Source organism: Gavia stellata, chromosome Z (assembly GCF_030936135.1).
Source record: "Gavia stellata isolate bGavSte3 chromosome Z, bGavSte3.hap2, whole genome shotgun sequence".
Classification (NCBI taxonomy): Eukaryota; Metazoa; Chordata; class Aves; order Gaviiformes; family Gaviidae; genus Gavia; species Gavia stellata.
The window spans coordinates 20,526,393-20,552,965 of record NC_082637.1 but is presented as its reverse complement, the minus strand read 5'-3'; the positions used below and the strand labels follow the sequence as shown (position 1 = coordinate 20,552,965).

General features: G+C 40.1%; 1 protein-coding gene across 1 annotated transcript in view; it reads right to left on the bottom strand.

Moving 5' to 3' along the window:
• The window catches only part of DDX4 (DEAD-box helicase 4), a 42,421-nt gene that overhangs the window by 2,007 nt on the left and 13,841 nt on the right, over positions 1 to 26,573 (bottom strand). The window contains exons 6-19 of the mRNA XM_059833458.1: positions 22,573 to 22,641; positions 22,032 to 22,106; positions 20,105 to 20,191; positions 19,698 to 19,781; positions 16,733 to 16,774; positions 15,325 to 15,467; positions 14,104 to 14,256; positions 12,640 to 12,794; positions 9,390 to 9,519; positions 8,154 to 8,320; positions 3,735 to 3,880; positions 2,518 to 2,617; positions 377 to 647; positions 142 to 228 (exon numbers count right to left, since the gene is read on the bottom strand). Of these exons, the coding sequence (XP_059689441.1) occupies positions 142 to 228; positions 377 to 647; positions 2,518 to 2,617; positions 3,735 to 3,880; positions 8,154 to 8,320; positions 9,390 to 9,519; positions 12,640 to 12,794; positions 14,104 to 14,256; positions 15,325 to 15,467; positions 16,733 to 16,774; positions 19,698 to 19,781; positions 20,105 to 20,191; positions 22,032 to 22,106; positions 22,573 to 22,641 (1,709 nt within the window). The remainder of the gene's footprint in view (positions 1 to 141; positions 229 to 376; positions 648 to 2,517; positions 2,618 to 3,734; positions 3,881 to 8,153; positions 8,321 to 9,389; positions 9,520 to 12,639; positions 12,795 to 14,103; positions 14,257 to 15,324; positions 15,468 to 16,732; positions 16,775 to 19,697; positions 19,782 to 20,104; positions 20,192 to 22,031; positions 22,107 to 22,572; positions 22,642 to 26,573) is intronic.

Genomic DNA, 26,573 nt, shown 5'->3' with positions numbered 1-26,573 from the left:
AAGATGCACAACTAAGATAAGGGACACGCTTACAGTCGAAACAGTTTCAGTGGCATTACTCTGGATATATACTGCTAAACACAGTTTTATACTGAGATAAAGTTCTAAAAGCCAAGACTTCCAGTTCATTTCCAGACTTACCTTTTGGGTATTAACTGATGTAAAGACTCTTTCTCCTTGAAAACCAAAAGCAATTTCTTCCAACCAAACAGGAACCTCCTGCTGGGCCTACATAATTAGAGAAGTGAATGTAGAGACTCTGACTGCTTTACCAATTCATATTCCATAACTGTACCAAAGAAATAATAGTTGCTCAGTACATTAAAGTGAAATCCTAAAGAACAGAAAAAGTTAAGCACTATGATTTGAAACTTACATCTGAAAGCACTTTAACTAGAGATTGCGCAAGATGGCCATCTGAACTGTTATCAAAGAAGCAAACTGCTTTGCCTGTATTTCCACAACGACCAGTTCGTCCAATTCGGTGTACATACTCTTCAATGGTGGAAGGAAGATCAAAGTTAATAACATGTTGAACGTTTTCAATATCCAGACCTCTTGCTGCCACTGAAGTTGCCACAAGAACTGGACATTTTCCAGAACGAAAATCCTGAAGAGCTACTTCTCTCTCTCTCTGTTCTCTATCTCTACAAAGAAAGCAATGGTAAGAATGGATGTCTTGAAAAATCTGCAGTATTATTCAAGATACAAGTTAAAAGGTCATGATTCACGGACAGAAGTAGTTCTCGGGGAAAACTAAAAACCAACAACCCACACACTACCAGTTTAGTTTTTTCTGAATTTTTAAGTCATTAGCAGTAAGACACAGCCATTATTTTAACGTAAGTCTCTAGAGAAATTAATTTTTTTAAAAGAACCAGTCATGTATCAAACTCACTGCCTCCCTAAGAAGATCCACTTGTTTAACTCATGCCATAGTTAAAAGTGCTTTTGCTACTGCTTTGCAACAGGGAGCCAGAATAGCAAAGAAGTCGTCTACCGAGACTCCTGCATGGGCCATTTTTCAGATATACTAGAAAGCGTGGCCAGCCAACAGTATAGAACTTGCCTTTTGTTTATCATCATGAGAAGAAAACTAGATTTGCTCTGCGTTTTGCATTTTTAAAGAATATTTACTGATTATCCAGTACTTAAATACAATAGATCAGAGTTTAACTCATATTCTTTCTTGTCCAAATGGAGAAAACAAATTAGAAAGCTAAAAAAAAGGTGCTCTTTTGAATCTAACATGGAACACTTAGTTAAGTCTGGTATGACCACTATTCCAGAGAAGAGCAACTACGCTAACTAATTTTAACCCAAAAAACTCAGGTGAATCAGAGATCACTAACATTGATGTCCTTTCAGAAGTTTCCATGGAACCAGTTACTCTCTTTGTAAGTACACCTTAACTCACAGTGTAATAATTCCACAGAAACGTGTTAAGAACCTCCTCACACACAGGACAGGTTGTGGGATAGCAATTCAGGTTAGCCAAGAACAGAAGACCAGATCTTCTGAAAATGACCCTTCACATACCCCTGTAAAACTGACAGGGCACAGGATACACACAAACATCTTGTATCTGTGTACTAATATTGTTTTAACCCATCTACAACCTCGATATTCTGATGTCTGTCACACTGCCCAAAACACCATTTTATTGGCAAGAATTCAAGTCTCTTCCTCCTACTGCAACATGAAAAATGTTGCAAAATTATATTTTTGACGTGCTACAGCTCACTGGGAGTCTTAAAATTCAGTTTGTTGTCCTGCATTTTGACATATGAACAAACACCACAGAACTACATTCCACCTAATTACGTGAAAGACAGATGATCTTTTTAGATGCGTTTAGACCTGGAATTTGCAACTATTTCACCTTGTTTCTCAGCATTTGTTCAGGTATGCAACAATGTAGTCTACAATGAGCAGACTACAAACACAATCAATCTTTAAATCAATCTCCATGCAAATGCTATGTCCATGAACATGTCAAGGAGGCAGAAATAACAGCATCAGAAATTGGTATGGTGCATGACTTGACTTACCTTGTCACTCTGAGGAAGCCCGTAAGGCAGAGGGGAAGGCCCACAACTGCCACTTGAATTTATGAGTATCATCTCACCAGTTACACCAAAAGGTCTGGTTTTGGTCACACAAATGATGACAAAAACTACATATGAACAACAGCTGAGTCTACTGAATTTATTACACACTAATTATTTTTTTTTTTTAGCATTAGGCATAAGATTGTCCAGTTCATATACAGCATTTGAAGTGGGATCAAACAGAAAGATGTATACTGAGCAAATGCTGCCAGAACTGGCCTTCAGAAACACTACATTCTCAATGGGGCAGAGCTGCTGAGGATTATAGAGCCATCTGAAACAAGGCAAGCTAAGTCACACTGATATGGCCAAACATGAAAACTCAACAAAAGCTTCTCATAAAATAATAGTATTAATCAACCTTCACTTAATACTATTACCTGACTTTCACTTAAAAAATACTTACCCGTGAATGCTAGTGGCTGGTATTTTTTCTTGACAAAGAAAGGCTGCAATGTAGTCTGCCTTCTTCTTTTTGTCCACAAACACCATGGTTCGTTCATGACCTATGTTAAACAAGAGTTCAGATCCACTGCAGTTTGAAACGTGATGCATTTTCACTATCCACAATTGCAGCTATTTATGTAAACACCTACTATCAGAATGGGTTTTGAATAAAGTCTTTATGGTATGATTGTAATTTCTTGCCCGTGTTGAACAATTACCTGAAAGGGGGTTACAGAGAGGTGGGTGTTGGGCTCTTCTCCCAAGTGACAAATGATAGGACAAGAGGAAATGGCCTCAAGCTGTGCCAGGGGAGGTTTAGGCTGGGTATTAGGAAAAATTTCCTTACTGAGAGAGCGGTGAAGCACTGGAACAGGCTGCCCAGGGAGGTGGTGGAGTCACCATCACTGGAGGTATTTAAAAAAATGTGTAGACGTGGCACTTGGGGACATGGTTTAGTGGGCATGGTGGTGCTGGGTTAATGGTTGGACTTGATGATCTTATAGGTCTTTTCCAACCTTAGTGATTCTGTGATTCTGTCGTTCTGTGAACTAATTAAATTCAATCCATCAATTTCTACATCAACACAGAAACCTAGGTGAAGACAAGTGCATTGTATTTTTCTCAATAAAAGGAAGAAACAAGTACTGTTCTCTGTGATAAGCACGCACTCCCTTTCTACAGCATGTGGCTAAAAGTGGCACACCATTCTAAGCACTGAACAGCAAGGTACACAGACCATTTTTTGATTCCAAACTCCCCTCCAGTTTTCAGCATTAAAACTTAAGATACACTCAGAGCAAAAATGGAAAAATCCCAGCCATTAACAAAATATAGGCCCAAACATTCACATAAGAAGTTTAATACACCTATAATCTGGACATAATACCACCCAGATGCTGAAATATTGTAACTGACTGTATAAAGAAACTAATCCTCTGGGAAGCTTGTCTGCTAGTACTCAATGGAGATGAGACCTTGACAAATACCCGTAACACAAATACGCCTAAAAAACCTAGAACTCCCCGAGGTCTGCTTCAAGCTTCAATCAGTACTCTTGTAAAGCGTGTTAACACACGTAATAGAATGGAATCATGACCTGGTCAACAGCAAGAGCACAAGTTTAAAAACAAGCAATTTGGTCTTCCCTTTAAAATAATTAGCAATAAGGAAAGTTACCTATGCTTTGTAGAATTTCTATCAGTTTATCCCTCTTGGAATACTGAGGAACCTGAAGAATATTTTGCTGAACATCACTGCAAGCTCCACCCACGTGTCCAACAACAACAAATAAATAATCCGTTTTCAAAAATTCACCAGCCAGCCTTGAAAAGAAACAAAATTGAGCAACATGAAGTCTATTACGTAGCTTATTTTTGCTTTAAGATCAAGTAACTTCATTTATGTTTAAGTAACCCTCACAACAAATACTTGTATCATTCCTCACAAGGCAGAGAATATAAGTAGTCATTATGTGCATTTTTTAAAAACTCAAAAGAGTCTGCATTGTTTTCTGGACAGCTGTACCAAAAACCCTGACCAATATGAAGGTGCACAGACCGATTACGTGCCTGCAGTTTTTCATATTACAAACACTGCATTTTCTAGCCATGTCAGAAGGAGTTCTACATATAAGCTTATAATGAAAAGGGTTATCCACATATATGCTCACGGAACTGTTCTCAGGATGCTATTTCATCACTAGCTGGAAGGACAGGAGAGAATCGTACACAGGCCAGAATTCAAAACAGGCCTCCAAGAGACACCACCATCCTTTTCGACTGTTCAACAAAAGCAGTGCTTAAGAACACAGTTTATTATGTGGCATTTATTTACCAGCTGCCATAGGCAAAAAAACTCAAGTTCTGTTCAGACAGCATTCCTCTTCAGTTATCCCTTACATAGATGATCTGAGAGCTCAAACGCGCCATAATAGGTAATTCCTTGGAATGCCCCATAATACTCCAGTTTTACTGAAGTGTATTAACATATCAATACACAAGTATGCTTCATGTCCTGTGTACACACAGCAGCTTCCACTGTGGCAAAATTCAGATAGTAAACAAGTGAACCTTTAACTGAAAACAGGAAATCTGAAGTTTTAGAGCAAATTCCTAAAAAAGAACAAAGTCTTAAAAATGTTAAAGGACTGCCCTAAGGACTTGAGTCTCTCACCGGATTTACAGGTGTAATTGCCACTGAAAAGGTGTTTTTCACAGCAAATAAACAAGTTAATAGATATTTAAATGTGTTTGGTCTTAAGATCTGACTAGTTTAAGATCTCACAGAGAGACACAGTTCTAAATCGAAAGTAAAGGGCAAGTTTAAACTCTCTGAAAATGGAACAGTGAACAAAAAACAGGAAGGGAGAGAAGAAACAAAAGACCTTCTAACGGGGGACATAAAGCCCCAAATGCTGAGCTGAAGTTCATCAGTCGGCTAGGAAATGCACGGTTCTCTCAACTCACATACACAGAAAGAGCCCCGATGATCAAACCAAAGGTTTATGTAATAATGGAGACCCAAAGTCAGGTACAAAACCAAACAGCAGGTTAAAACTAAATCTTATTACACTCACTGAATAGAAGCATAGGAGAGCCTGAATCCAGCACGGACAAAGCAAGCACCTTGTCCCATACTACCAGAGTAGTATACTGTCCAAAGTGGTTTTGATAGCAGAGTATAGGAAAACATCAGCTTTCCTGACTCCAGAATCAGAAAGGCAGTAAATCCAGGAAGACACTGACTCCAGACAAGAAGGGTTTTCACTCTCTAAAATAAGTGCATCACCTTTAGGCATTCCAGTTTCAAAAGGTTACAAGAACGTTATTATGCACTTCCAAACCATGATCCAAGCACTCAGGTTTCAGCAGTCTTCTACCAACACTCATAAATCCTGCAAGAGTGACAGTCGAAAGGTAGATCTGTTTTTTTTTTTTAACAGAAGCAGACAGTGAACGTCTTGCACAGCTGAAGAGATCTCCTTTCAGATGCCAGTAGTTACAGTACTCTTTACTCAACCCTCAGTATGTAGCAAAAACACATAGCAAGAGCATTAGCGAAAACACATTGATAAAGACAACAGATCTAGAGATCAAGGGATCAAGATTCCTCTCTCAACCCCAAAACCTGAGCCAATCAGAGCACAATGAGCATCTTAAAGGGAGGCACACCTGAGCTTTTCCCAGGATGCAGTGCAAAGTGAGACCACACTCCCACACAAACAGTAAACAGATGGAATGAACATGGAACAAACTCATGTACAGTATCATTTGAACACTAGATTCCTGGCTACAGAAACAAGGACATTATTAGTTTACTACAAGACATTCTTTCAATACAGAAAACTATGAATAAAGTCTTGACTGAGGAACCAGTCTACCTAGACTTTAGTAAAGCCTTCGACACTGTCTCCCACAGTATTCTCCTGCAGAAGCTGGCTGCTCATGGTTTGGATGGACACTGCTAGATAAAACACTGGCTGGATGGCCGGGCCCAAAGAATTGTGGTGAATGGAGGTAAATCCAGTTAGCAGCTGGTCATAAGTGATGTTCCCCAGGGCTCAGTTTTGGGGCCACTTGTGTTTAAAAGTTCTATCGATGATCTGGACAAGGGGATCAAGTGCACCCTCAGTAAGTTTGCAGATGACACCAAGTTGGGAGGGAGTGTTGAGGGTAGGAAAGCTCTGCAGAGGGATCTGGACAGGCTGGATCGATGGGCTAAGGCCAACTGTATGAGGTTCAACAAGGCCAAGTGCCGGGTCCTGCACTTGGGTCACAACAACCCCATGTAACACTACAGGCTTGGGGAAGAGTGGCTGGAAAGCTGCCCTGCAGAAAAGGACCTCGGGGTGTTGACTGACAGCAGGCTGAAGATGAGCCAGCAGTGTGCCCAGGTGGCCAAGAAGGCCAACGGCATCCTGGCCTGCATCAGAAACAGTGTGGCCAGCAGGAGCAGGGAGGCGATTGTGCCCCTGTACTCGGTGCTGGTGAGGCCGCACCTTGAACCCTGTGTTCAGTTTTGGGCCCCTCACTACAAGAAGGACATTGAGGTGCTGGAGCGTGTCCAGAGAAGGGCGACGAAGCCGGTGAGGGGTCTGGAGCACAAGTCTTATGAGGAGCGGCTGAGGGAACTGGGGTTGTTCAGCCTGGAGAAGAGAAGGCTGAGGGGAGACCTCATCGCTCTCTACAACTACCCGAAAGGAGGTTGTAGAGAGGTGGGTGTTGGTCTCTTCTCCCAAGTGACTAGTGACAGGACAAGAGGAAATGGCCTCAAGTTGTGCCAGAGGAGGCACAACTTTTTTCTTCACTGAAAGGGTTGTTAGGCATTGGAACAGGCTGCCCAGGGAGGCAGCTGAGTCACTGGGGGTATTTAAAAGGCATGTGGATGGGGTGCTTAGGGACACGGTTTAGTGGTGAACTTAGCAGGGTTAGGTTTACGGTTGGACTTGATGATCTTAAAGGTCTTTTCCAACCTTAGTGATTCTATGATTCTAACCAAAGCCACAACAGGCAACTTAAGACTGAGTTTAAAGTTAATTCAATTCTACTTAAAGGCTATTCATCTCCCCAAAACCTGTTAGTATTGAATGGGAGAAAGAAGCCCATTCCTCTTTTTCCTTCAGGACAGTCAACTACTGAAGATGTTTTCTCCCTGCCTCAAAAAAGATTGTTCGGGCTTTTTGAAGGCCAGAAGAAAGTTGTCAGGATTTGACTCACTGAAGTACCAACATACTTCACTGCAATGGTCTGATCAGTTTACACGCTCTCAAAATTGTAATATGCTTACTGGTATTTTTTAGTGATACTTTCACAATAGTATCCCTACAACAAAAGCCACCAAAATTATGTCAACTGCTCAAACTGAAGTTTAGACTCCTCTGATTTAAGAATGAGTATTCAGATGCCTGTCTCTTCAAAAGCGGAAATACTGAATAATTTCCATCCACCTGCAGGGAATGGGATGTTTTGTTCTGTTACTCCCATGCTCAGCAACCCCACTAGCAGCTGTTGAAGACTGTTCTCTCAGACTCTGGAAAGTGGATGTTAAGGGTAGTAGTAGAGCTGTTAAGATACATCCTAAACCCATTTGTGGACACTTTAAAGCTACCAAAACCAAATAGCACTTATGCATGTAAATAAGGATTGTGTATCAGAAAGGCTGGCAAGCTGAGCAATAATTGGGATGTCTGGTTATATTATGTCCTGGTGCCAAAGACAGCGCTACCAGCGCTGCTTGTGAAACAGAAAGATCACTGTTTCTGAGCTTGCACAGATGTGGTGGAGGACGGACAAGAAACAAACAGGGGCACGGTATGAGGACTTCTGCAGAAAGGGAATTCAAAAGCCTTCAGACAAACTTCGTAAGTTGCTTTACAGTCCCCACCTAAATTAAGCAGTTAATTTATGCAAGTTACTAGGAGGTCTGTTACCTAAAAAAAGGGAAGTCTTCAACAAGGAATGTTAACATCCTAGCTTTTCAGTATCTTCCAGCAAGATTATAAGCTTTTAAACATACGGAGTGCGCTTAACAACTCTTCAGATATTTAGCTCTATACAAGTACATCTTCAGATGTATTTCCATTTTTACTTTACTCACCTCTGAACTTCTTCAGGAAAAGTGGCACTAAACATCAGTGTTTGACGTTTCTCTTTTGGTGGCATGCTGGGGTAAGAAATCAGCTTCTTCATATCTAACCCAAAACCCATATCAAGCATGCGGTCCGCTTCATCTAGCACCAAATATTTCACATTATGCAAACCAATCTGCAAGTATTTCAGTGAAAGAAAAACTGTATTGGTTCACTGACAGTATACACGTATAGTGTCCTAATTGCCAAAATCCACCTTTTACTTATTTCTTTCTAGTACAAGTTAATTATTCACAACTAAAAGCCTACGTTCGTTATGTTTTATTTGCATTTCAACCTCTGTTTAACTTTTTAATCTGCACTAATTCTAATAGTATGCATACACTGAAGTGCTTCAGAACTTGGTTCAGCAATGTAAACCAAGATAGAGCCTATAGATCGACTATTATTCAGCACATCTATTTTGAAATTATGTCTGAGTTTTAGAAAGCTTCTCTTGTATAACCGTCACATATTCTCAAGAAACTCCTTGTTCTGAAAAAATTTATGTCAGAAAGCATTATTTAGGACATTACAACTTCACTGTTGCTGATCAAGTCTGTCATCTGGACTAGAAGCCTGACAACCGCAGAAAGCCAATCTCCAGTTTATTACCAAAACTTTTTTCCAAACTTCATTTGTCCAATGCAATATCACTGAGCCACCATTATAATATGTAACAATTTTGATTTGAACTTACAATGGCTGGAAAAATAAAAATTCAAATACAATATTACACCTGGAGTTTTTTATATTTCAAATAAAATCACTATTAAAACATGCAATGAATTAGTATTAGTATAGTTCCAGACAGATAAAAGCTATTGTAGCAAACTAACAGGACATCAAGTGAAAATCTGCTATGGAATTTTCCAGGAGAACTAAGAGAAGGTGTTCCATGTATTTAAACTCTACAGTTTAATTGCTAAGAACACTGCAGCCAGTTTGATTTAGACTGATATTTTCCAGGGGACCCTGAAAGGGACTGCAGAGATCTGGACTCATGCTACTCTTTCAAAAACATCATGGTATTTAGACATTCCAAGAAAAGCTCACTTGTACTTTAAATTAGGGCCTGTAAAAAGGCAGCATACTGAGTGGTTTTCATGGCTCTATCTTGGCTTCTATCGAATCTGAAGAATGAAAAACAGTATATAAAAAGCTAAGAGTGTTTAGGGAATTCAGATTAAGTTTTAAGATCTTACCTTCTCTCTTCCAATGACGTCTAGAAGCCTTCCTGGAGTGGCACATAGTATATTACAGCCTTGCATTACCTGACGAATTGAATGGCCTGTTTGTGTACCTCCATAGATCACAACAGGCCTTATACAAGTTCTATTACATAGAAAAAAAAAAAATTGATTAATTGTGTAATTATGCAAACAGTACTGTTTCATGAAAATATGTAAAAAATCATCATATCTACCATAAACCAGCTTACTTGGAGTGGTTCAATTCCTTCACCATACAGCACAGCTTATAACCAAAAGCAGGACCCAAGACCAGAAACTCACTCACTCACTGTAAGCTCAAAGTTCCCATTCATACTACATAATAGAGGCTGCATGGGTGGCTTACTTGGAAAGAACGCTTCATTCCAACTGCACTCTTCCCTCCCCTTTCAACTGAAAGTTACTGGCAGTAAGAGCCAAAACAGCGTTAGACATTGTCCCCTTTTATACGGCATACTTAGAAAAAGCAGAACCACCAAATATGTGCCTTTAGAGCTTCAAAAGTAATTTTTCCACACTTTGAAAGGACAGTGCAAAAAACCAAACGTACACAGGTAGATCTTTGTAAAGCAACTAATGGTACTGGCCATGCAGTGTGCCACTCAAGCATTAGCCTGCAAACCCATTCAAAAGCTAAGCTACTTAGTGCTCTTCCTACTAAGGTTTTTTGTTAGATTTACTGAGTAGAGCTACATCAGTTATTCTTCTGTAGAAAACCACCTCTTCGAGCAAGAACTCCCTTACAGAGCTGAAGGGCAAGTTTACAAGCTTATCCTTATAACCTCCTGTGAAGGCTTTTAACATGCATTCAAATTCAAACTGTCTATTCTTGAAGATACTAATTCAGCTTCATATGCAACAACAGTGATTCAGATAAACCTGGTAAATTTTTACCAAGTTTAATTGGAACTTTTCAGAAAGCTTCAATCAAGAACAGACAGGTTGGACTCATAACATTTCAGCATTTATCCACTACCAATTAATATATATATTTCATATTCCTATTTGTGAATTAAACCAAAGAGCTTAAGAATATCGTGAATCTGAACTGAGCAATACGCATGCAATTCTTTACAGGCAACAGATTCACACCCTGACATTGATTAACTGCCCCCCAAATGTAGGTTATCTTGCTTCTACTGCAGGGCAGCTGTAGCAGAAACTTTCTAAATTCGAAAGCTATTTTACTGTGAAATAATCTATATCACAGAATCACTAAGGTTGGAAAAGACCTGTAAGATCATCAAGTCCAACCGTAAACCTAACCCTGCTAAGTTCACCACTAAACCGTGTCCCTAAGCACCCCATCCACATGCCTTTTAAATACCCCCAGTGACTCAGCTGCCTCCCTGGGCAGCCTGTTCCAATGCCTAACAACCCTTTCAGTGAAGAAAAAGTTGTGCCTCCGCTGGCACAACTTGAGGCCATTTCCTCTTGTCCTGTCACTAGTCACTTGGGAGAAGAGACCAACACACACCTCTCTACAACCTCCTTTCGGGTAGTTGTAGAGAGCGATGAGGTCTCCCCTCAGCCTCCTCTTCTCCAGGCTGAACAACCCCAGTTCCCTCAGCCGCTCCTCATAAGACTTGTGCTCCAGACCCCTCACCAGCTTCGTCGCCCTTCTCTGGACACGCTCCAGCATCTCAATGTCCTTCTTGTAGTGAGGGGCCCAAAACTGAACACAGGATTCGAGGTGCGGCCTCACCAGCACCGAGTACAGGGGCACGATCACCTCCCTGCTCCTGCTGGCCACACTATTTCTGATAGAGGCCAGGATGCCGTTGACCTTCTTGGCCACCTGGGCACACTGCTGGCTCATCTTCAGCCGGCTGTCAATCAACACCCCCAGGTCCTTTTCTGCGGGGCAGCTTTCCAGCCACTCTTCCCTAAGCCTGTAGTGTTGCATGGGGTTGTTGTGACCCAAGTGCAGGACCCGGCACTTGGCCTTGTTGAACCTCATACAGTTGACCTTAGCCCATCGATCCAGCCTGTCCAGATCCCTCTGCAGAGCCTTCCGACCCTCCAGCAGATCAACACTCCCACCCAACTTGGTGTCGTCTGCAAACTTGCTGAGGGTGCGCTCGATCCCCTCATCCAGATCATCGATAAAGATATGAAACAAGACTGGCCCCAAAACTGAGCCCTGGGGGACTCCGCTTATGACCGGCCACCAACTGGATTTCACTCCATTCACCACAACTCTCTGGGCTCAGCCATCCAGCCAGTTTTTAACCCAGCGAAGAGTGCACCTGTCTAAGCCACGATTCGCCAGCTTCTGCAGGAGAATACTGTGGGAGACAGTGTCGAAGGCTTTACTAAAGTCCAGGTAGGCAACATCGACAGCCTTTCCCTCATCCACTAGGCAGGTCAATATCTAGTTTAAAATAGCATAATTATAGAACTAGCTACATAGTTAGAACAGTTTTAGAGATTAGGAAGCTATCCTTAGTAACATGTTTAGGAAGAGGATATACAAACATGATGGTACTTCCCAAAAGCAGAGACAGCCTCCAAGTGTAAGTTTGCTTGAACAAGCAAAGGCAAGTCTAATTAAGCCCCCCAGATTTTGCACTGACCATGTTCTGTGTTCCACCTTTCAACAGTAATAAGCCATCACAGACAATAGATTTAATTCTCTTCTGTGCACTGGTGAAACCTACTGCTTTCACTTAGCAGTAAAAAGATCACTGGCAAACTAGTACAAATGTACTCTCACACAACATCCAAGGGCCCAGTGACAAGCTTAGACCTTTTATTATGTTTTGTGGAAGCAGAGCTAGAAGTTGCTTGAGCTGTGAAATTTCTGTCCGAGACCAGAAACACTGCAAAGTACATTCACCAGAAACCATCACTGAAAGTTAAGTAAAACTCCCAACACATACCTCTGTTTTTACCAAGATGAAAATAAAAGCAAGTTACATAAGGCAAGCTAAATTCAAGTTACTTCATTCAAGAAATTTCATTTTTCTCATCAGTAAATGTGATGTGACACAAGTTTAGTACTTATCTTCTCCTCCTCCCTCCAATATCTGGAAGATTAGGAGTTTAAATCCCTATTCATATAGTAAGAAACCTGCTAGCCAGTATTACCATATAAATTAAAGTGTTAAATAGTCATCTGAATGGCACAGAAAAATTTTTGAAAGTATTCATGAAAAAAAATAAAGCACTGCTGATGCAGCAAAGTAATAATCAATACTGGGCAACAGTGCAAAAAACTTACCCATACACAAATTTCCTTGCTTCTAGGAAGATCTGATTTATCAGCTCTCTAGTTGGGGCAACAATAATACATTCTGGCTCTTGCTGCTCTTTAAAGCTACTGGCAGTTACTCCATCTCTCATCATGTGGGCCACAAGTGGCAGAAGAAAAGCTGCCTAAAAAATAAAGCATCAGTATTTATGTTGTTTAGGCTTAAAGCTTTCATCAGTCACACTAAAAGCCGCGTATCAATCTTAAAGCTAGAATGATACAGCACGCTATCAACTTCAAGGAAATCCAACGGGATTGACCTGAATACACTACAGAACATTTAAGCTTACTTCTCCTTGTTTAAGAAGCACGAAAATATCTCTCTGGGTCTTACGAGTCTAATAATGCAGAAACACAGTCATGCACTAGCTTCCTGAAGAACCCAGAAGTAAGTTCCCTGCATCATGCTGACGGACATTGATAATTATGTACCCCAGGATCAAAAACCCTCCTTAACATTTACTTACATTAGAAAGCTTTACATTATCATCAGTAGATTTGTAAGGTAACCATGTTATCACTGTTCTCAAGACTACTACAATAGCAGATCAGTTTGCAACACAGCTGCACCAGCACCCTTACTTCCATGTAAGACTAGTTACCCCCAAAATAGAATCTGTACAGCAGTCCCAAAAGCTTTCAGAATATTTATAGCATAAGCCTTGGACATTTCCCCCTCTGCAAACAGAAGGGGTTTTTCAAAACAAGTAACTAATAAGCTACATAACAACAAAGCTAGAACTCCACACTATACTGAATGGCAAAAAGCTATACTTAATATCCAAATATTCTTATACAGAGCTGTAGTGCTTAGATTTGGGTATATTAGACAGTTTAACAAGTTGAGAAAACTGTCAACTTCGTATCAACTCTCAACACTGTTCCATGATCACTGAACCCATACTGAATCACCTAAAACTAAGTCTGGTGCAGATCAGACTTGATCAAACCAAGGATGACAAACCAACATGACACACTGTTACAATCTGGCATAAGTTTAAAACAAAAAAAAACCCCAAACCCCAAAAAACCAAAAAACACACAAAACAAAACACACATGCCAACACCAAAAAAAAAAACCCACACCACACAAAAAGAACCCCCCAACCTTCAACTGCTGAGGTTTTTTTCTCATCAGCAGTTTCTATGACTGCCTATACTTCTGAACCTGTATCTGGAGCCCTGAAGACTGGCCTGCTGTATCAAGACACTAGTTCAGTGAGATTAGAAAGAAATTCAGCCCAAAAATGCAACAACCCATCCATCATTCGTATTTGTCCTTAATACTACACCTGCCATTGCAATGCAAGTCAAGTCATTAGACAACAAGCTGTGAAGCATCTAGTGTAATTTTAATGTGTAAGACTGAGGCATCTACCTAAAAGTTCAAGGTCACACACTTCCAGTAGTATGAATACTACAAAAAATGCTCACAGTTTTTCCTGATCCTGTCTGGGCACATGCCATTAAATCCCGTCCTGCCAGTATAATAGGAATGCTGTACTTCTGCACTGGAGTAAGTTTAGAGTATCCAGCTTTAGCAATGTTCGTGTTTAAAGTCTGACAGAGGTTAGCTTCTTCAAAAGCCTATAAAAGAAAATTAAACAGTAGACAACCACAGAAGTTAAAGTTTAAAAACTGAGATGCTTACCATAGGATACAGACATCCAAACACTAAAAAGTATTAACTTCTGAGGGGCTCTCACCAATCATCTAGATTGCCAAGGTTCCTACAGGTAAAAGCCCCAAAGGTTTCTTCAACCGGCTCATGCCATTCAAGTTGTTTGCAAGACAGTGAAGGCCTTCAGCTGGTCTTACCAGCTTTGAGAGAAAACTGCTCAGAAGCCATACATCTGGATTCAAGCAGGTAAACTCACATCATCACATGCTATGAAAACAAACTAAAACTCTTCAGTTTCATTTCATGCAGGAGATGACACACTTAGTCTCTGAGCTAAAACTAGTAAGGGGAGCTAATGCAACACCGTTATCCAAGACCAAAAAGCATCATACATGACAAAATCAGTTCAACTTCAGTGAGAAAACCATTCAGAACACGGACTGGGGATAAAACCTCTGCATCTTCTCTTTCAACACAGATGCTACTAGCCCCTCTGCCCTCATTCTTCTCCCCAAAACCAGCTTTTTTTTTTTTTAAATAAAATACTAGCCACCTGGTATGGAGTAGAAGCGAAGTTATGTATTAAACAATGAAATGTAGCCACAGAAAACAGGGCTAGAAATTACTTAAAGAACACCTCTCTGTCCGAACAAAAACTATACCAACAGGTGTTCATCTACATTATTAGAGATCCCCCAGTAACAGTCTGCAACAAAATGACTCTACCAGCCTTCCCAGGAACTACTGCCAAAGATCTCTTTCTTTCAAGATCTAAACTGGTATTTTTCTGCAATTTAAGGACTATACTTCCTGTCTATCCAGTATTACTTTCTCTGGGCCATTTCCGTAGTTTGTCAATGTCATTTTGAATTCAAATGTACATCTTTCAAATGGCCAGCATCTCTTTCCAACGTAGTACTGTCTGCAAGACTCAATCTTTATTAATATTTTCATTAGCAGTGAATATTAGATTCAGTATATGTCCTTGCAGAACCATGCTCAACATAAACCCTGAGATTAATGAGTTCACTAACCAGTAACGGTGCTGGAGGGTCAAGTCCTGACACTTCGACAATGTTTTCATCATACTTGTCAAAATTAATTCCTGTCTCATAACGTGCAAAGATGGCTTGTTCATCATCAGGTGGAGGAGGGGGCACGTAAGTCACCTTTGGACCTTAAGAACACAACCACTCAAGTTCATGAACAATATAAGGAAAACTTAAACTATTTTAAGTATGGAGCTATTGAAGTTAAGTTCAGTGCGATGTCATTTATACTTCTCTCCACTTTCCAGGAAGGCAAGAAATTTCATTAATGAATTCTATTAGAACTTAGTTTTATACTGCTAGACCTAAAACTCACTTACAAATAGTCAGGCTTTTGTAAAGCATTCTTGTCTCACATTTGCTCAAGGACCTTATTTTGAAGAGCTACTCACAAAAATTAAATTAGGTTCTACTGTACCACCATGTAAAAATCAATTCTACCACAAAAACTCATTACACTATAAATTATCCTAGTCAGTAACAATGCATTTATTAATACACAAGGATAAAATTAATCTGCTCATGGCAGTACATTTATAGTTCTGTATTCCTTAAGGTATTTTTCAGGCTAATAAGAGGTATAAAATTAATTATTTGATGCTCACTAGAAGGTTAGCAATAGAAGCCATTTCACAGGAACCTCAAATGAGGAAGGATCAGGAACCAAAATTACTCATACGAAAGGCAGGAGTACTATTTTGTGGTTTTGTATTTCAAGAATAAGAGAAAGGCAAAATACGGCTAAAGCCATTTGCAAAAAACATTCCAAGTAAGTAAACATTCTAATAGATTGTCCCAATCGACACTTTCAATACATGTCAGAATGTCATTACTCATCATAAATTTCAATCTGATCTCCTGCACATACAAATCATTAACTTCTATTTACTAAACTAACTTGCACTCAGTAAAACACATCAAGCCTGTTTTCCAGAAGTAGCATCTCAGATGCTATGGCATCTGAAACTGAGAATCTACCTTTCCTTTGTGATTTGCTTTAATGACTACAATCACTTAGATGCCTACATTATTGCCAATTAAGTTCTCTAACACTTGTGTCTCAAGTAGATAAGCTTTACCATTAGAAAGAAGAAAGAGGCAGCAACAGAGGAATTCTACAGCAATCCATTCCAAAAAAGTTAGTCTTTATTTACATGAGAACAACCACTGTGTTGCCCAGTAATTTGAAGATGAACAAAGTTTAAACATACCGAGTTTAACAGTATTTGCTTGGCAACTCACATTACATGAACAGTTTTGAGACAGTTATGCATTTACCCATATCACTACCTTCTTTTTTAAGCAATTACTTCCAACAACTTTAAGTAAGAGAATGTTCCTTGAGTTAAAAGGAAATTAAAACTGGCATGTTACTTGTGAAGAAGTTCCTTACCTCTTTCAGAACCTATTTCTTCATTGCATTCTTTGTAAGCCGCTGTTAAAGAAAGTATTCCACAGTTAATTGCTTTTAGGAAAAAAAGCTCATTTGAGAGAAAACTAAATAAGAAACAATGAAAAATTCCTAGAGGCACTTAGAAAACTCAACAGTGGGTCCTGATATGGTTGGTAGAACAAGTGGAAATACTTAGGTAAGCAATGAAAGCTTAGTTACAAAAAGCCAGAAGACAAAGGCCCCATATTTGTGTTTTAAAGGGCAGAGACTGTCAGAACACTGAGCTTAGCAGGACCTCGCAGTGACAACACGAAGGAATTAAACTGCATCTTGCTAAGGGATTTCACAAACCAGATCTGGTTCTTACTTGACTCGTATTAAGTCCCCTATCATCAAATCAAATGCAACCATCACAGATTATGAGACGGCCATCACAAGGTGTCTAGACAAGATAAAGCAAGTTGTATTTAAAGACAACCAAGAGGAATGATCCCTCCTAAATTCAGCATGCTTTGCAAGGGCAGATACCACTGTCTACATTCACTTGAGATAAATCATGAGCAAAAAAAGCATCTATAACAAGAAACTGAAATGCCACAGAAATGTCAGGTTTATAATAGTTTTGCTACCTCTTAAGTGAGGTTTTTCCCCTAAAACTAATAAATAAAATATTGTGAGTAACAAGGAATTCACGCCTGCTTCTGATTACAGCATCTGGTTTTAAGAACCATTCAACCTTTCCACAAAATCAGATGTTTGTTTTATGCTATGTAACCAACTTCTAAATAACTAAAGAGCCAAAGCCGTAAAATTCAGTGTCATCACAGTAATTTTTCAAGAGTTAGGAGAGAAGTTAAATCAGAAGAGAAAACTATCCTATTATTTCAACAGCCACATATTTACAACATCCACTCCATGAAAGTTCTGACCTTGACATCCACTTACTCTGTGTGTGTTGCTTTCATGATCACTTGAAAAACAAAGACATTTATTCTTAAGAGTGAGGAAGTACCAAGATTTACATCTGTAAAAACTGTATTAACACAGAGCTATTAACAGGAGCATTTCCAGAATCTGTTTTAAGTCCTTACTCTTACTACATACAAAATGGAAAAAGCATTAAAGCTAACTGGTAGCCTGTAGCTACTCTGTGAAGAAAGTTGTGTTGCTGATTTCAAAGGGTAAAAAAACCCCTTTAATATAAGGCCACTTGGAAAAGAAAGGAGGTTAGAAATTTAAATAAGGGACACAAGACTGAGTGAAGAGGAAAGACAACAACAAAAGCTGTTAATAGCTTCTCTACTCAAATATGCAGCTCAAGCCATTAATAAAAAAATTGTCAGTCTCACGGTATGATTAAAAACAGTACCACAGCAGTACAGTGACCTTCCAACGCCTCCTTTCCCCCCCACCCCCACCCCCCCCGTATTCTTCCTCACCACAGCAGTGCAAGCACAAAAGACTAGCATCAGGGCAGCATATTAATCCGATTGCTCATTCTCAACAAGATCGAATTATTGACTTTAAACATAAATACTAGTTCTAAAGAAGCAGCCAGTACTGTGACTTGGATCAGGAATGCTCTGTTCAGCAGCAATACTCTTAAGCAACTCTGTAAAACCACAGATTCATCAAGATAGTGACAGAGAATCCAAGCAAAGATGCAACATGCAGTGTGTGTAATCACTTTTAAATCTTGTTTTTCCACTGGAAGATACGCTTACACAGTATCTCTAATTGTAAAAAGCGTAACTGCTTTAAGAAAACTCAGTACAGCCCTATCTTCATTACCTCTACAAACTCTATTAGAGTGATGTGACCACTATTCAGAGATGGAAGCAGTGCAACAGCCTAGCAGTGCTTGCTCTATTCCTTCTCTAAATCCAGACACATTCTCTTACTATAAAAGAACATACTTCCCATGCAACAAACTATTCTTTATGAAGAAGCATCTTTCCACATGAACCTCCATACAGACTACTGCAACTGTTGCCTACCAATATCCGTAACAGTCTTTACATACTAATACTTTATACAATGGTCATGAAAAAGTATGGAATTACTATACTGCATTAAGAACGCAGTTATGTCCACTATGAGTATTAGCATATCGCCTCTATAAAAACTTACGTTTCTAAAAATCATTATTTTAACTAAAAATCTGAAAAACTTAATTTGAACTAAGTCACATAGAGGCAAATCTATTGTTCTTTGGATATTAAGGAGCACTTCTGAAAACACATACTAATCATTGTAACTTGTCTGCAGTGAAAAATTCTTTTACCGGTATCACACAAAATGTTCCTACACTGAGACTATCAGCCGTACACTACCCATTACACTAGTTTAATGGTACTTCTAATTTGAATTACGGGACATTTCTGAGTGTCAGATTACTATGCTCTAGGTAGCACAATACATAGGTTACAGGTTACAGTAGCATCAGTGGCAAAGGAAGATAGGACCATGAGGGAAAAATCCTTTGTAGACAGCAAAAAAACCCCAACATTAGAATAAAGTCATCAAGAAGAGCTGGCCTCTCAGAGCTACAAACCTTACTTGTCAGCCTGGACAAACCTAAAACAGTACTTCCCTTTAGAGGGAGGGGTAGAAAAAGTCTACAGTGACTACCTCAAAACTGAGCAAGTTCTTAAAGGTTTGCTTTGAATTTTGGAGTTAGCACCTCTGCTTCACTGTGCATTAACTGACCCAGTAGCAGTAGGACTAAGAAAAAAAAATACAGAAGACAACAGCTTTGCAAATCCAATTACTATAATTTATCCAAGTTACAAACATGTCTTGTGTGGGCATGCAAGCAAGCATCTAACATTTGTAAAAGGTTCTTAATTCAGACAGGGAGAACGGTTACAGTCACAGCATTTAGCAAAGATAGGAAGTTACTGCATTGCCACAAATCAGCAATAAGGAAATCTGAAAGCTTCACCACCCTACTAAAAAGTCTCACCTGCGCGACCTCCAAATGCTCCTCTTCCTCTAGAGCCAAGAAAAATGCCAGACTGAGGTTTGTCTCTTTGCTCATCTTTAATACCTGTAAGTAATACACAGTGTAGTGGATATAGTGTCTAAAATTGGTATAATGAAATACTATGCTTAAAGCTAACACTATTTACTCCAAAAACTCTATACAGTGCAACAGCTCCAACAGATTCTTTGCAACTCCAACCTATGCTGTATTATTCCCAGTGATACTATTTTCCAAAGACACCATCCATGTTCCGTAACACAGCTGAATAACAGAAGCTATCATAGCTTTCACCTTTATACTCGTAGTTCTCAGGGAGCAAGCAAACCCAGAAAGAACGACCAAATGTATGTTGTTCCCATACATACCAGTCAATATAAAAAACTTACTCTCACTTCGTCCAAAGCCACCAGGAAATCCCCTAGAACCTCTGTTTTGTGTACCAGAATCTTCTACAACGTTCCTTTCTTGAAAACCTGCAGTACAGCATAGCACACAACTTACTTTGCCCAATTCTGCACGTGCAGATCAAGTGACTTTTATGTGGTAATTATTCTTCGTGGTCCTTATGTTATGAATTCAGATAAAAAGTACAATAAAACTAATTATTTGCCTAACCATACGAAAAAATGAAGAGATATTTTTTGCCAAAAAGTACAACGAGAAGAAGAGTCTACTGCTCTCCTGTAGTATTGCTTCCTGCAAGAAGTAAATCAAACATTAAGTCTTGAAGTATTTGACTTTACACACATATATGCTATATAAGCTACTAAATTTCAACTCTTCAGTTATAATGCAGATCAGTTCAGTCCTCTGGTTCAGTCACAGGTCAACTGACAGCATTTCTACCTTCTCAGCTTTTATCAGTACTGTAGGGTGAGGTAGTAGCGCAATTGCTGCCTCCTATGGAGCAAGGATTTGAAGACTTGCCTTTCAGATCTATCAATTTCTACTTTTTTATTACTCAGAATTGCTTGGGATAAGCAGTGCCAAGTATTTAGTGTATTTTTATTTCTAACCCCTTTCCCTAGTCACCCTTCTGATGGACAGGGAAAGGAAATAATCAGCCACATGCATAAACAAGGTATTTCTCATTTTAAATTGGACAGTTTTAGATGTTGTCTAAGATCCAAGTAGTCGACTTACATCGCCAATTAATCCTTAGTCCTTATTCTTCAAATGAACACCTATCATCTTGTAATGACAAAGAGCATCTTCTGCTAAATGAGACCAAGAAGTTCTCATACCACAGCATCTGTAGCTCCTTCTCCACCAATGCTTGGTGCATACCAATTTATATGTCATTTGAGTTTTTCCAAAATAAAAAAAGAAAATCACATCTTAAAGGCTCACATGCAAAAGACAGTCTAGATATAAACACCCATAAATACTACAGACCTTAAATACAGCTTTTGAGTTACTTCGCAATTGCCAGAGAGTCTACAGCAGAACTATTCATCATCATTCCACAGCACCACCAATGTGTTGCTGGCCTGCTTAGTCAAACAAGTCTAGCATTCCCCGATCTAATGGGCATCAATCCAAGAGATACAGATACGGTGTAGAATCTTTTGAAGAAATAAACGTAATAATCTCAAGTGGCTCGACAGCTGTTCTGCAGATCGGAACTTTTGATAAACATGCCCAAACCAGGACTAGAGCTTTCATCTTCCTTGTTTTATAACCAGTCCCACTTACAGCCATAGAGCTATCTAGATAGATGCTACATGGTAGTAGCTTCCACTGCCCTGTGTGCTTCTGATAGTACCTGGTGGAAGCATATGCAGTAGTACTGCCAAACTGCCAAATACTAACCTCTTCAATGTGCACTGCATGCAAGAGTGGCACTCACCATTATAAGCACGAACAGGACAGGGATTAAATATTGCTTTACAGTTACTAAAGAAAGCAAGCTTTCCGGTATTCCCCAGCAGAGCGCTGGTATACTCACTCACACAGCATATATGTGAATATAATATTCAGCTGCCTTTTATACTACATTATGACTCAACGAAATTATCAGAAAAACTCCTCTCTCCAGCGAGAATGGAATCAAAGCAAGAGGTAAACAAAACATTGATTTTAAATGTAGAACCCTGCCTCCTGGCAAATATGGTGGAGTATTTTATGTTGTGCAGACAAAACTAGGGGATGATACTGAGTGCCTACATTATGCAGAAGTAAGGATTGGTATTACTCTCCAAGTCATAAATACTCACTTGGCTCTGATACAACAAAACTGAGCATCTGAATAGGGAAAATTTAATGTATCAAATATGACTAGCCACTAGAATTACAGACATTCCAGAATGTTACCTCTGTTTCCAAAATTCCTTCCGCTACCAAATCTACTCACTGGTTGACATTGTCTGTTCAGACATTCATCAGTATCTATAATTAGAAAAAAGAATCAACTTAACATTCAAAGCTATCTTTGACTTCAGGGTAGGCTTTTAAGTTTGGGTGGGTTTCAGGGTTTTTTTTATTATTTCAGTTCAGGTTTTTTTTTTTTTTTTTATTTTTTCAGTTCAGTAAAATTACAGACTCATTCAGGTTGAAAGGAACCTCAGGTCTGCAGCCTACCTCCCACTCAACAGAAAAACCCACCACATGACAAAGTTGTCCTTTTATAAGACAAACAAAATGAATTAAAATCACAAAGCTTAGGACAGGTGTAACTACTGTTCTCCATAAGGAACAGCACCACTCAGCAACAGTACTGCCATCAACACAGTAAAAATTTGAGTTTCCAGAATCTACTCGGACACCAGCTGCAAAGTCTTCCATTCTAAATATTTTTCCTAAGAAGGCGGCTTCATCACCCCCAAAACTACAAATTTTAACCATGCAATCCTACCTCTACTCCTAGAATACCCTCCAAAATGATCCTGCATATGCTCACTTCTGTTACGTCTTTCAACAGCGCCTGAAAAAGGAAAACATCAACAAAATAAGTCTTTTCACACTTTGTCCCGTAACATCCTCATATAAAAACTAATATAGCACAGCCTACATAATTGGACAGTGAGGAGGACTGAAAGCAGGCTGAACTACTAGGCTCCAGGGTTGTGATCAGCAGCACGAACTCCAGCTGGAGGCCAATCACTAGCAGAGTACCCCAGTGACTGATACTGGGGCCAACACAGTTTATCCCAGATGATGGGACAGAATGCACCCTCAGCAAGTTTGTAGACATACAAAACTGCGACACACAGGGCTGTGTTTCACTCAGAGGAAATTCAAAACATGCTAGAGACATGGGCAGGCAAGAACCTCGAAGTTCAACAAAGAGAAATGCAAAATCCTGCACCTGGGAAAGAGTAACTCCAGGCACCGGTACACAACAGGGCCAACCAGCTGCAAAGCATCTTTGCAGAGAAAAACCTGAGGGCTGTGGTGGATAGCAAGTTGAACATGAGCCAACGAAGTGCCCTTGCAGTAAAGGCCAACAGCCTTCTGGGCTACATTAGGAAGAATGTAGCCAGTAGGTGGGGGCAGGTGGTCCTTCCCCACTGATGATGCCGTATCTAGAGTGCTGTGTCCAGTACAAAACAGACACTGACACACTGGAGTAAGTCCAGCAAAGGACCACAAAGATAATCAAAAGACTGGTGCATCTTAGGTTAGGGGCTGACCTGCTGGAAAGCAGCTCTGTGGAAAGGAACCTGGGAGTCCTGGTGGGCAACAGGATGACCATGAGCCAGCAATGCTCTTGGGGCCAAGAAGGCCAATGGCATTCTGGGGTGCATCAAGAAGAGTGTGGCTAGCAGGCTGAGGGAGTTTATCGTCTCCCTCTACTCTGCCCTGGTGAGGCCGCATCTGGAGTACCGTGTCCAGTTCTGGGCTCCCTGGTTCAAGAAGGACAGGGAGCTACTGGAGGGGTGTATGGGATCACCCGACTAAACCGGTTTCGGAGCACAAAGGCAAGGTGCAGGGAGCTGTGATTCGACTCAGCTTTGTCTCACCTTGACAAATCCTTATCTATGCAGAGATGACCTGGGGGGAGCTGCAGAAATGGCTCAGCCCAGGGTTGCCTGAACACTGCGGAAACCCGAATGGAGCCATGAATGATGCCTTAACAAACAAAATGCCCTGAGTACCATTCCACCACTATTCAGTAACTTTGTGTGCTAGACATCACTAAATTACCATACAGACTAAGGAGCCAAGCCATCAAGGCACCAGAGATAAACATTCGTGCATAAGCCTGCCCCCACCCTTCAAATCAGGGAATAAAAACCTTATTGGGCAGAAAAATGGGGAGAGTCTTTTTTTCAAGGATACAGCTGGCCTGTAGGAGATTCTTTCCCCCTTGTCCAGGACGCTGTACAAGGTAACTTCCCAGGGATTAAGAGGCCTTACCTGAGAGACAGGGTAAGTGATTAAGAAACTACATATGGTATTTAGCATGCTTTAAGATCGTGATTAGTGCACTCTTTTTTTAAGGTATTAATATCTAGCGTGCTTGTGAATTGTGTATTTAATTGCAATAGTGCATTCCTCCATTGTATCCATAAAAACCTGCAGTAGTAGCGTATTGGACCTGTGAGTGAAGTTCAAATTAATTGTTAATTTGAACCTGACAAATTAACAAGTCTTTCTCTTCATCACAAGAGGGTAGAGCAAAGGGCTACAAAGATGATTAGGGGACTGGAACATCTTTCTTGTGAGGAAAGGCTGAGGGACTTGGGTCTTTTTACTCTGGAGAAGAGAAGACGGAGGGGGGATCTTATCCATGCTTACAAATACGGGGGGGGGGGGGGGGGGGGGGGGGGGGGGGCGCGGTTCTGTTCCAGGAGGATGGGGCCAGTCTTTTTTCAGCGGTGCCCAGTGACAGGACGACAGGACGAGAGGTAACGGTCACAAACTTGATCATAGGAAGTTCCATCTAAACACGAGGAGGAACTTCTTTCCTTTGAGGGTGGCAGAGCACTGGAACAAGCTGCCCAGAGAGGTTGTGGAGTCTCCTTCTCTGGAGGTATTCAAAACTCGCCTGGATGCATTCCTATGCAACCTGCTCTAGGTGAACCTGCTCTGGCAGGGGAGTTGGACTAGATGATCTCCAGAGGTCCCTTCCAACCCCTATCATACTGTGATTCTGTGATCTGTCACGCAGACAGTGGCTGACAGCTGGAACTGCTGTGCCTGCAGACAAGGCTCAAAGGATCTTACGTCTTAACAGAACTGAGTGAAGACCACAGACAGTCAGATTCTGTTCACTGATATCCAATGAGAGGAAAGAGGCAGTGGGTACAAATTGAAATACACGAAATTCTGTTTTAACATAAGGAAAGTATTTTTACACTGAGGATGGTTAAATATTAGGCAAATTGCCCAGAGAACTTGTACAGTCTCCATCCCTGGAGAAGTTAAAAACTCAGCTGGACAAGGTCCTGAGCAACCTCCTATAGTTGACCCTACTCTACGCAAAGGATTTGGACAAGCCAATCTTCAGAGTTGCCTTCCAACCTCAGTGATTCTATAAAAACAAAATTCCCTGTTCTACAATATGAAAGTGAAGATCAGGCTACATCAGCAACCATCTTTGAAATCAAAACATGAACCCTACAAAATTCCATTATGTGCATCTATATGGCACATCATGGAAACTGTTACTGTTTTCCTGCCAAGTTAAAACTGCTTAACATAATGAAATAGCTACCCTTGAAATAAACTAGGCATTAGTACATTCCGCAAGAAGACAAACACATTAGTTAAAGAAGAGATCACATATACAAGAGCTTGTCATAGAGGAAAAAAATAAGATGGACATATGGTACTTTACCACATCACTCAAATAGGAAACTTTGCTGCAACAACACTAAACAAAGTGTTAAACTGCTGCTTTCGTAGTCTGAACAATGTTCAGAGTTCCTGCTCACTTGGAAGATTTAAGTGAGCAGTTTGTGGCAAAGCCAGTATAAAAGACTGAGATATTCATGTTTATATGTAACACATAACAAACAGCAAATAAAAACACCTTACCAATTATTTAAATTGATTATTTTTATTGTTTACCACAACAGATTGGCTTCCACTGAACAAGCCTACTTGCCTTTAAAGGGGTAAAGACTCTCTTCGCTTTACTTGCTATCCTAACCCATTCTTATTCCATCACTCCTCTTGCACTGAGATTTCCACACCTTAAGTGCACTAAGTTAATTCAATATTCAAAGATTTTAGAAAGCAAATCACATGCCAACAAAATACTTGATCAATAAAGTATCTGCTTTAATAAGTTCCTTCACCATGCTGCCCTCTGCGTTTACTGCTTCTACTAACGAAAGATGCTGGACAAAACCACAGATTTATAGAAGGTGAACAGGATGGAACCAATAACCATTCCTTAGTCAAGTCTGCTACGCTTAACACTTACATCAAATCAACCGTAGATTGCACTGTTACTTGCCAATCAGCCTATTAAGATTGGTAAAAGTGTAGCAACTTTCACAATTATTCACCCACCATGTGATTTATTCAGGCGACTCACATCTACCCAGGTTTGCAAGCTAACTGGTCTTATAAGGAGTCTAGAAGTACCAAATGCTAGTGTTTAATTCATTGCTATACCTTCTACCACTCTAAATTTACTAATTTTCAAGCAATATTTGACAGATTAAGAGGACTAGAATGAATCCTTATTTCCAAGTCACTGGAATTAAAATCTAGCATTGCATCAACATATGCCCAAACAACAGCTGTTAGATCTGCTGATTGCCTCATCATATGCATTCACTTACATTTTTCTACTGTACATGGGGATTTAAAACCCTGATTTTAATCCATTCCAGAGACATCCACCCCCAAATCCTGTACATACTAATTAAATGCCATTTTAGCAAGACTTCTGAGTCTGTT